Genomic DNA, 12,286 nt, shown 5'->3' on the forward strand with positions numbered 1-12,286 from the left:
TTTTAAATGCATAAAATACTTGTCCGTATGTTACGTTCCGTGGTCATGTTCCCCAATCCCAATTTTATCCACATGGTCTGAAGCTTGCATAACACGGTTTTGCCGATTGCGCCGTTTTCCAGGAGCCTAAGCCCTGCGTTTGACGAAGGTTTACTGTACTTACACTTTCTCACATCAATCCATTGCTCCACATGCAGAAGGATTATTACAGCTTAGATGGGAAGACATCAATTTGATTGCATGATTTTAACAAGAATTTTGATAGATAACAAAAAAGAAATAATTACTTACAGATACATATTGGTTTCCCAAATTCAACTTCTGTTGTACAAGGCCTGCAAAAATCATTGTGTTTTGAGAAAACATGGAAAAAAATGAAAATGCTTTACTACAATTAAATGTACATAAGTATGATAAAATGAGAAAGTTGCAAAATGTATGTAAATCGAAGAAAAGCATTTCGGTTTCACAAAATGTCTGAGAGACTGTGACATCCAAAGCAAATGATGTGAATAAATTATTCACAAAGCAAGTTTTCATACAGCAGAGGTTTACAGCATCTAAGCCCCTTTAATATGAGCCAAGTTAATCTGTATTTGAATTAATATTTTGTATTAGCCTAATGAAAGCAAACTCCAATACATGTACATTCAATGTATAACAAACAAAAAAAACACAGAATCATGGCTCAAGGAAGAGCAAAATATAAGAGGGAGTTTAAATTAATACAGAAGGGAAGCAGCAGACATGAGACAACAGATATATAAACAAGACTTAGAAAAAACTGGAGAGTTCATTGAACACTATACCCCACACAGTGTTGAAGTATATACTTCAATAAAATAAAATAATGATTTTACAGATCGTTAAAAAAAATTTTCCCCAGTTTAGCACCATTGAAGCAGTCACACATCATCCTCATACACCACCTTATTTAACATGTCCAAGTACTGCAAAACTGGAAGTTCTTATAAGTGACAGGATGGCGATTTGAGTTCTAAAGTGTTCAAATACATCTATCTATAATTCCAGCAATGTGTGTGTGTGTGTGTGTGTGTGTGTGTGTGTGTGTGTGTGTGTGTGTGTGTGTGTGTGTGTGTGTGTGTGTGTGTGTGTGTGTGTGTGTGTGTGTGTGTGTGTGTGTGTGTGTCTGCTGTTTCTCGACAACCACTGGTCCGATCTAATTGAAACTTGCCAGGTATATTGCTGGGGACCTGAGGATGAGCCTTTTCAAGGTTTGATATTAATCGGACAAGTGCCTCCCAAGTTATGGCCATTTATTTACCAAACAAATGACAAGACACGTTGTTGCGTGGGCATGGCCAATGGGGAAGGGAAGCTCAGCCGCGTTCCCCATTACCGGTTACAATGTACGGGCTTCTGGAGAGTGATGACCATGTATTCTCATAATTTCTCGATTTCTTATGCGCATTTATAGATAAACACAATGCCCCAAGTTATGATCGCTTTCATATTAGACGGTGCATAAATTTCGGTAACATCAGAGTGAGCTGGTGTGCTCAGAACCAGGAAGTAAATTTTTTTTCTCTCTTCTGTAGCAGTGCATGTAGCAGTCACATATGTTTTTATTTTTCGGGTAGCCGCACAGCGTATTTATAAATTGTGGAGACCGAAAACGTGGGGGTGCCGTACGGTCTTTGATTTGATGTCGCACGGTGACCTTAGGGCGTTCCTGCGGCGGCCATAGAATTTTCAAGGCAGACGCAAGGTGCCCGCAAGGCGACCGCAGGGAGGCCCTAAGGCAAACGTGCGGCCAGACAGACGGTAACGAGTGGGTTCCTTTTTTTTTTTTACCAGTTCTTTTGTTTCGGCTTGCCGAATTGCTACGGCGAACGTAGAAATGAAAAAAAGTTATAATTCCGCGTTACAATTCCACGGCGACCCCTACGGCCTGTAAAAGATAGCCAAACGGCGTAGGGCCACCCTGAGACCACCGCAGAAATTCTGCGGCCGCCGCACGTTTCTGTCAATTCAGAAGGCGTACGGCCGCCGTATCCTCGCCGTAGAGCAAATGTGACTTCGGCCTCAGGACAGCTTGAGTGATTAAGGCCCAGTGAGGGGGAGTGCCGTCCTGTTGAAAAATGATATAGGGTTGCAGGTTTTCAATTTGTGGGAAGGAGAATCCTTCCAACATGTTCATGTAAATTGTTGAGGTCACTATATCCTCCACAGAGGTCACTATATCCTCCACAAAGAAAAACAGATGCACCAAGCAGTCATGGAGAAAGCCACACCACACATTGACCTTTGGACTGTGGCATGTGTTCAATGACCTCGTGCGGGGTTTTCGAGCCCCAAATCCTCACATTGTGCCGATTGACCTCCCCCGATACATGAAAGCAAGATTGGTCCGTGAACATGACCTTTTTCAGGGAATCTTTGTCATCCTCTATGCAACTGAGCATTTCCAAGGCAAACACCTTGCATTTGGGTCCATCACTTGGTTTGAGTTCCTGCAGAAACTGCACCTTCGAGGCATAAAGCTTCAGTCTTTCATGCAAAATCCTGTGTACAGTGATGGTTGGTAGTCCCAGTTCACTGCATGTGTGTCAAATTGATTTTCTGGGATTTTGTTAAAATGATTGATGCACTCGTTCAACGTCTGCTGCACTTATGCTTGGTCGACTGGTATTTCTCCGTTTCTGACAACTTCCAGTCTCCTTCATCCTCCTGTGCCACTCTCCGATACTAGTCCGCGATGGCGGATTCCCTCCATACCTTGTAAGTGTCAAAGCTACTGTACATTAATTGCTGAAAAAGAGAAATCAAATGAAGCTGACAATAAAATCTGATTTTAAGGTAAACCATAACTGATGCAGGGATACTCAAGGATACAACTCCCACACAAATACAGGATGGAGACAAATCCCACAACGTACTTGCCATTCTGAAATTGCAGAACAAGTGAAACTTGCTGCAAAAATATACATTTGAAAGGCCAGGATGATTCTGACAATTGTTGATGCTAGTTGTATCTCTCCGATGTATTGTTGTGAAAAAAACTGTATTTGTAAGGTTGGTAGCTGATGGCACAGTACTTGTTTGGGGTATGAAACTACAGTTAATTTCTGAAAAAGTGCTTTGGTAGAATAATAAATTTTCACCTTTTAAGGCCTCCTGCAATTACTCAGAATTAGCAGAATATCCACCCTACGGACGATCTTTTCCAAGCATGCAACGTGCTCTTCTGATGCATACCTTTATTTGGGCGGTGTATAGGCAACTGACAGCTCTGCATAGGAAAAATAATAACAAGCCGGGAGGCGACGATGGTTCGAGGGCATTTTTGAGGAAGCCCGACCGTAAAAACCTATCTCTTCCGTCAAAATTGACCAAATCAAATCGGATTTTTTATATGTTGTACTTATGGACATTACGCAGAGCTTCTCGGAAATGAAATTGCGAGAAAAAAGTTCAAGTGGGTGTGGCTCCGCCCACAAGGGGCGTGGGACGCACCTCATACAAAAAGACACAACTAGACCATGATATCTAGCTTGTGTCCAAGTTTCATCAAGATCGCATCAAACGTCACGGAGCTATGCTCTGGAGAGCGTCACAAACAGACAGACACACAGACAACGAAAATAGTGGTCACTGCTGGCACCCGCAAACCAATAACAACCCGGGTTATGTGCATGAAACAAAAACATCCCTTCTGCTTACAATTCAAAACACCTCACTGCACTGGAAAATGTGGGGACAGGAATACTGGACTGTAAATGGTGGAGACTTGTAATACCCTCCCCCACCTGGAGCGGTGCTACACGATACACATTCACATCGAGAATTTGCAATTTGCGGCCCCCCCCGCCCCCAAGACCATCGGTAAAGATAAAACCACTCCTACACATTCATTGGAGTCATTACATGCAGATCCTCTGCAGCAAGTCTGGATGTAATTGGCACAGAACTGTAGGAGCAGTAGCACAACAGACAATCACACACACACACACACACACACACACACACACACACACACACACACACACACACACACACACACACACACACACACACACACACACACACACACACACACACACACACACACACACACACACACACACACACACACACACACACACACACACACACACACACACACAGTACAGTGAGGATGCAAGATTTTACAGTTGCAAAAAGCCTTTGCCGCAATGCCGAGCCAACGCCCAGCCAGCTGGCGTGGTAACAGTTGAAATCACCGCAGATGAGAAACAGAGTTGGGAAGAGAGATTACGAGTTGCAAGGAAATTCACTTCAAGTGATCGTTCAAACCAAAAATAAATAAATCGGCACCAGATCAAACATGTTTGATCGTCCTGTTTGCCATCCATCAACCGTACTTTTTACGAGGGATATGGATCATTTCCTCACAAAACGTATTTTTAATAGAATTCACGAGCCACCTAGCTCTCTCTCTACTGTTAATGTAATATTGCAGTACTTTGTTTGATGTAAACTTTAACAATTGCTGCAGATTAATCTTCAGTGGCATTAGATAGCGGAGACAAAGTTTCAAAGTGTACTTTGTACAAAAGGGATGGGATTGTGTGTTTGAACGGTGCCAAGCTCGATGGAGTTCTGCTCCCTCCTCTGGGCTGGATCTCCTGCCTCACATCTTGCTTAGCTTGACGCCATGGAAACTAAGCCCTTCAAGATTACTGGAATCTCCTGCGATGAAGTAGAGTCCATGGGCCGATCACTTCGCCATCGCAGACATGTCGGTGGTCACTGTCTTCTACCACCTCCTTTCTAATCTTGCACCCTCTGCAATGTCCATGCTTTGTCTCCCCCCACCCCCCCCCCCCATGTATCTTCAGGACATACGCAGTCCACCAGCAACCCCCTCGTAGAGGAAGTGTCCAAATCCAGGATCACTGCTCACCTCCACTCATTCGTTCCACCCTTTTCCCAGCTGTGGGAATGTATTACACATTCTCTTCAATTTCATTCTTCCCTCCAAGTTTTCAAGATAGCTGTTCACCAGCAACTCAAATCAACCCCCATCCAAAACCATGATCGGAATACATACCATGGGTTGGTGCATGACGTCAGTGTAACGTCAATTATAGCGTCACTGTGCTCCTTTCTTTCAATTTATCACTCCTGAAGTCCTACAAATTTCCTAACTGGTGAACAGCAGGGCAGAGACAATGTGTTCCTGTGGCAGACAACACTTGTTGCCATCAGGTCATGCAGTAAGTATTGTGATGGGACTCGATCTGTGCCATGCTGCTTCAAGTTCGGGGGTGCGATTTGGATACATATATATATATATATATATATATATATATATATATATATATATATATATATATATATATATATATATATTTGTGGGCCGGGGTTCGGTGGCGATAAACGACGAGGTGTAGCAGTGGAGTCGTCTCCCACCGAACACCCGGAATTTAGGTCGTGACTCTTGGACAACTCCGAAAGGTCACGGGTCACTTAGAGGACCATGGTCACCAATATTTTGACAGCGTGAGGTAGGGTCCAATTGTCTAATTCCAATTTACCTAACTACTCACGCCGTCCAACTACCGGGGAAACCACACCCTCGGCCGACTTTGTCCGAATTGAGTCGCTATCACTGACTCGGATCTGGCGTAACCGAGTGGAAGTTACCAAAGTCGCGCCGGACCAAATGAACAATTTACGGCACGAACGGCCTTACTATTTCTCAATACGCACCTTGCTAGGTCAATGGGAGAAAGCACAGAAAACGAGCTGGTACATTTAACATGGGTTTATGACAAATGATAATCAGGAAGGGAGACACAGAGCAGAGTTATCACGCATTAATGTAATGTACAATGAACAAGGCACTTAACGATTCTACTTACAGATGGGGCCCACAGACACACACACCCAAAAGAAACTGGACCCGTGGGTCTTTAGTCGGTAGAGCTGGGCTGGGGTACCTGTCCCGCATCGTGCGGTCACACGGACCCGAACCACCACGGTGGGACTTGAACCCATGACCTTGGCATTGTCAGCACCAAAACTGCAGACCGCTCAACCACGACCACAGACCGCAATCGCCACCAAGACTGCAGACCGCTCAACCACCACAGCCCGCGCCGCAATCGCCACCAACACTCCTGATGCTAAGCAGTCGCCTCGATCACTCCTGTCTGCCTTCCTCTCGTCTCTTTTTTTTCTCTCTTGAGGTGGAAGGGGTTTATTTTGTCGCCCCTCGCCTCCCGATTCGACGAGGGTTTGTCGGACGACTCGTGGTCAGCCTCCCGATTGGCCAGGGCGCGCGTGTGGTGCTCGCCCTCCGCTCATTGGCTGGAGGAAACGGTCCATGCCATTCCTTGGGGCGGAGCCTCGATCTGAAGCGACGGAGGCTCTGCCCACGCCCTCAGCCAAAAACATGTGGGCAATGGCGACTGGGTCGAGTGAGGGACGGTGGCGTTGTTGTTGTTGTTGTAGTTGTAAAAACCTAACTAAAAAAATAACTCGTTGTGCACACACGAAATTCCCATTAGACAGAAGGAGGGATTCTAACTATAAACACATACTTATCGAAATAACTGAACTACGGGGACTCTGGCTGTTTGTGTGCACAAGGTTTCCAAATCCGTAACAATATATACATGTATATATATATATATATATATATATATATATATATAATTATGCGGAAGAAAATTAATTAATTGATTGCCAAAGACAACAAATGAAACAAAACCTTCATGAACGGAGGAAAGGGCCCCGCGCTGTGCATTGGGACTATGACACAACGTTTGAACAGATGTGCTGCAGTACCTGAACCCACGTGTGGGATGTTCACGGTGACCATGTCCGGTGGTTGGCCACCACAGGGCGCCGTTTTACGCTCAATAACCTCGGTGGGCACCACATCGGGTTTCGGACCCAGCCTGCGCGGTAAGAAATCAGCGCCGAGGAAAGGAGACGTGGACGACGCCATTCGGACTCACAACAAACACTTCCGTCCGTCCTCTCGGCGCCGAATACATGTCTCACCTCGGATTCATTTGCTTCCCACTGATTCTTCTTCACAAAAAAAATTATTTGCTGAAATTATTTTCTTCACACAAAAATTCTTCTTCTTCTTCTTCATCTGCTGAAAAGGAGTGATGACGGTTGAGCTGCGGATTATTGTGAAACACACCACCGTAAATACTCCGTCTGAAGAACAGCTCTCCTGGACATCACAAAGGCAATGTACGATGAATATAAACTACCACGGAAGAGTTCGCTCGTGTTGCTGCACACGGTGATTTAAATTTTATAATCTTATTCCTCTTTAAATAGAGTATTACCTGAAGTTCCAAGGAACGTCGGACTGTGACATGAAGTCTGTTTCTGATGCTTAGTTTAAAGCAAACACGGAAGACGTAAATAGTTCTTCTTCTTCCTATTCATATTCTTCTTCTTCATATTCTTCTTCTTCATATTCTTCTTCTTCATATTCTTCTTCTTCATATTCTTCTTCTTCATATTCATATTCTTCTTCTTATTGCGAGAGAAGCACAATGCTGCTGGGAAACGTGGCTGTGTCGCTCATGTAATGCCCTCTGCTGGTTAAGGCAGGAATTTGAAATTTGTTTAGGATGCCGGCGACAGCTTGCCTACTCTTCACAAAGTACACCGTGGGATCTTTAACATCCACCAATTAATGCCAGCGGACGGGACACTCAGTTTCACGTCCATCCGAGGGACAGCGAACGCATTGATGAATCACCCTGACAGACACCGGGACGGCAGTTTATAGCTGGGTCGGGATTTGAACCCAGGCGAGACAGCTTCGAGGCGAATGTGCATTCCTCGAGAGCCATCAGTGACAGTCATCTGAAAAACAGCCTTTGTGGAATTTGTTTTTAGCCTCGTCGCGTTGCAAACGCTGGCTCGAAGAGAGCTTCTTCTTCTTCTTCTTCTTCTTCTTCTTCTTCTTCTTCTTCTTCTTCTTCTTCTTCTTCTTCTTCTTCTTCTTCTTCTTCTTCTTCTTCTTCTTCTTCTTCTTCTTCTTCTTCTTCTTCTTCTTCTTCTTCTTCTTGTTCTTCTTCTTCTTCTTCTTCTTCTTCTTCTTCTTCTTCTTCTTTTTCTTCTTCTTCTTCTTCTTCTTCTTCTTCTTCTTCTTCTTCTTCTTCTTCTTCTTCTTCTTCTTCTTCTTCTTCTTCTTCTTCTTCTTCTTCTTCCTTAAATCTACATGCATGCGGGTGAGCGCGTTGTTGTTCTTCTTCTGGTGAAGACTAAACCTTTGTGACGCGGCTCTTGGACACATTTGTCCTTGTTCACATATGCACGTGGAAAACGTCACATACAGGCTGAGTTTTCCTGTTTCAGAGCAACAACTGAGAAAATTAGTTAGAAACTGTAATGTTTATCAAAATGTAACAATTTAATGGAAAAGTATGCATGCTTCACATGATGTGAGACAATTTCAGAGTCGGTGTCCAAACGGGGCATCCCGTCTGATTTCAGTTGGTGTCCAAACCGGGCGTCCCATCTGATGTCAGAGAAACAGGGCGTCCTGTCTGATTTCAGAGAAATGGGGCGTACCGTCTGATTTCAGAAAATCTGGACGTCCCGTCTGATTTCAGAGAATCTGGACGTCCCATCTAATTTCAGAGAAACCGGGCGTCCCATCTGATGTCAGAGAAACAGGGCGTCCTGTCTGATTTCAGAGAAATGGGGCGTACCGTCTGATTTCAGAAAATCTGGACGTCCCGTCTGATTTCAGAGAAACCGGACGTCCCGTCTGATTTCAGAGAAATGGGGCGTACCTTCTGATTTCAGAAAATCTGGACGTCCCATCTAATTTCAGAGAAACCGGACGTCCCGTCTGATTTCAGAGAATCTGGACGTCCCGTCTGATTTCAGAGAAACCGGGCGTCCCGTCTCATTTTTGGACTATTGAGGGGTTTAAAACGTTTTGACCCCTGCATCAAATGCAGATCACTCCTACTCGACAGTTGATGAACGATCCCATTGATTCTAATCTCACCTCTTCTTCTTTTCAGAGAAACGTATGATGGCTGACTCAAGGTGTCTTCCTCCAGTGTGTCATGAAGAAGAAACGAAATTCACTGAGATCGGGATCAAGAAGCTCATCTTGTGTGCCAAATCCCATGGAGATGGGGAGCTGCAGGCTGAGCTACAGAACATTATTGATGTTGGTGGAGATGCGGCAAGCATCGCTTGCCACAAAGGTTGGTACTGTACTTGTACATCAAAAGAGAAAATTGAGAGAGTGAGAAAGTCACAGAAAAGAAAGGCTAAAGATGAGGGTGCAAGGACAACTACAAGGCCTCATACAAAGGTAGCTGACAAAGGTGTGTTTGAATACAAATGTGATTGTATGTTCTGTAGTGAGGAATGTTTACCCATTGATGATAAGACACCCAGAAAGATGGGACCGCGTTCGTGAGTATATGACCAAAGAACGTTTTGACACAGAACGTAACCCACTCCCAACTATGAAAGATATGCTCCTTGATGTTGCTGAGCAGCGTAATGATGATGTCGCGAGAAGGGTCAAGTTGCACCTTGCTTTTGTTTTTGATCGACCTTCTGCTGAGTGCAAGTACCACGTCCGCTGCTATAACAGTTTCACGAAAGTCCCCACATATGCCGATTTGCCAACTGGTCGTGCAGATGAAAATGCTCTGAAGGAAGTCATTGAGTACATGAACCAACAGGTCCAGAATATGGAATAATGTTGAACTGCATTTCCTGTACTCGGATCGAGGTGGCAAGCTCGCTCGACGTGACATGTTAAACAAGTTGACTGACTGCATGAGTAAGGATGTTATCGTTGTTCGGGTAGATGGCTGTGCTGCCATTGTTGGTTTCCATGAGTCCGTTGCTAAAAGTCTCAAGATAGTTAAGGTAGATGATACGTATGAGAGGAGCATTGCTTCCGTGGTGAGGCAGATCCAGCATGAGGCACGGTCGGTCAAGTACAGCAGTGCCAATAATGACCTATCAGAGTTTACACAGGCCAACACAATCAAGGAAACCAGCCCAAGTTTGTTGAAGTTGGTTTCGGACCTGGTCTCCGGTGGTAAAGTGACCAAGAAATCTCTGAGCCTGAGCCAGTCAATTCAGAGTCAAGTTACATGAACCAGAAATCAGACAACATTAGGACTGGCCGTCAAACTGTTGCACCGGCATGGCAGTTCCGAACTTCTCAAACCCCTTCATGAACATGGCTTCACGACCTCGTACGATGAGGCCATGAGATTCCAAAAATTGGCCGCTCGTCTACGAGGTGACAATGCACAGGTTCTCCACCAGTTCATGGGGTTGTGTAGAACCGTCGGCGTCATCTTCGCGTGGTTTGACAACTTCGATCTCCAGGTATTCACACCCAATGGTCGACGCACTACCCATGTCCTCTCACATGAATTCCAGCAACCTCATCCCGCAGGTATGCTGGAGTATGGCCGCGCTAAGCAAGGGATGCAGACCATACTTGCAAAATCTGCTGACCAGCAGGCTCCACCTGAACTTGACATCATGAAGTATGGGTGGGAAATAAAAGATGGCACCCCAGTACCAGCAACCTCCAGTGAGCCCCCAGGACCCCAAGATCTCATGGATGTAGTGTGGTGCGGTGAAAGCGGCGGTGAAGGCGTGTGGCACCGAACGTTGCAGCTGTCACCATGGAAAGATATCATGCACTGTGTATTACGCTTGTGTTTGTCGTGACGCCTGCTTCAACCCGTTCAAGACAGGAGACGAAGACCAAGATGAAATGGAAGAGGAAAGAGAAGCAGATGTGGAAGATGACGAGGAAACTCAACATCTTGATCTTGCATTCGGCTGTGATGATGAATGGGAGTGATCGACGTTACTGAATAAACGCTTCACCACCATCGCTCTGAAAATGTCATTATTATTATTTTATTTCATTTTTGGCCGAAAAAGACCTTGAACTTCACCTTTGACCTTGAATTGACCCCAAATCACAAATTTGACCTCAGAAATCGATTCCTCAGGTCAAATTATACAGAAAAAAGGTATCACACGTGATTGTGAGTTAATTGGTTGAAAAGTTATATTCCACCCCCGTCCGTGTTGACCATCTTGGATTTATGCAAACTAGCGGAGTTCCCCAAGGTTTCCGCTTCGGCAACCAAGCCAAATTTTCTCTATGGACCCATGTGAGTACGAAACCATCAAAAAACAATACACTTCTCATTACAACAAGGTTTAGTACAGAACATATACGGGTGGCAAACAGACTAGGCACAAGTGTGTGCCATATTGCACATACTGTACCTGCTGACCTGATGTACAAATGCTATTTTGGTATAAGGATATTCTTGTTTTACTACTTTGTCACTGTTTCTTTCTTTCTTTTTTCAGTTATTTAAGAGCACAGGATTTACGAGAAATACAAAGAAATTTAGGATGAAGGAAAACCGGTCATGCCCATCCACCATCACTTATCACAATGTAAACAACATGCAGTGCAACAGCTGACAATGGTGTCTAAGTTGGGAAGCCGATGGCAATGTACAGAGAGATACGCAACAAATGTTTCAAGTTTTAATTCTGCCTGGAATGGTTGGGCTGACCCACCATCCTCAATTATATGCAACTTGTGAATAGATGTGTATATATGAAGTATATGGCTCCTTGATGCCATGTTCATTCTGGATTGGTCGATTTGGCATTCCCATCTAATGGATCACATCCCTGACCGCGATCATGCCATGCTCAAATCCCATATCATGTTTTGATTTGTCCATTCTCTCCGAATGTCCTAATGTTTGTAAAAGTAATCGTGTGTCGATCCTAATTTCCTGCTCCTGTATTTCATTCGCATACACCATCAGTACAATCTCCTCCATGAACCTCAGACACCGGGGGGGGGGGGGGGGGAATATACAAAATACCTGAAGGTGGGTGGTATCAGTTTAGATCAATAATTGGAATGTCATGTTGAGTCAACTGTCAAAGAGAGCTGCTGAAAGGGTAACATGGCAAACACAATGGTCTCCTTCATTTCAGGTACAATACATCTCCTGAACGACACAGTAGGATTTGTGTTTCGAACAGTTACCTGGAAATTGCTTTGTGGTTCCACAGAGAAGCTGATCAAAGACGAGCGTATCTCAGACATTCACCGGTGCTTGTGGACAAGGGGGACTCCACAATGAAGATCCTATGACAAAGATAATTGCTTCTGGTACTACCTTTGAGCCCTGCATTATACTATAGAGTGGAAAATGCACTTGTCTTTGTTCAGGTTTTCCATCTTAAACATGAACTTCATTCTCAATGA

At 44.5% G+C, this 12,286-nt stretch overlaps 1 protein-coding gene and 1 long non-coding RNA gene across 3 annotated transcripts in view; one reads left to right on the plus strand and one right to left on the minus strand.

The window, feature by feature from the left end:
* Positions 1 to 7,005, minus strand: part of SLC30A6 (solute carrier family 30 member 6) — a 76,301-nt gene extending 69,296 nt beyond the window's left edge. Inside the window, exons 1-2 of the mRNA XM_085879487.1 lie at positions 6,796 to 7,005; positions 292 to 335 (exon numbers count right to left, since the gene is read on the minus strand). Of these exons, the coding sequence (XP_085735613.1) occupies positions 292 to 335; positions 6,796 to 6,958 (207 nt within the window). The 5' untranslated portion in view covers positions 6,959 to 7,005. The remainder of the gene's footprint in view (positions 1 to 291; positions 336 to 6,795) is intronic.
* Positions 7,006 to 7,147: 142 nt separating this feature from the next.
* Positions 7,148 to 12,286, plus strand: part of LOC147028770 (uncharacterized) — a 90,359-nt gene continuing 85,220 nt past the window's right edge. For both annotated transcript variants that reach the window (XR_015057714.1, XR_015057715.1), the window contains exons 1-2: positions 7,148 to 7,267; positions 9,015 to 9,203. This is a non-coding gene — a long non-coding RNA (uncharacterized LOC147028770). The remainder of the gene's footprint in view (positions 7,268 to 9,014; positions 9,204 to 12,286) is intronic.

This window comes from Eptatretus burgeri, chromosome 4 (genome assembly GCF_056783735.1).
Source record: "Eptatretus burgeri isolate ZD-2024b chromosome 4, Ebu_testis_v1, whole genome shotgun sequence".
Lineage (NCBI taxonomy): Eukaryota > Metazoa > Chordata > Myxini > Myxiniformes > Myxinidae > Eptatretus > Eptatretus burgeri.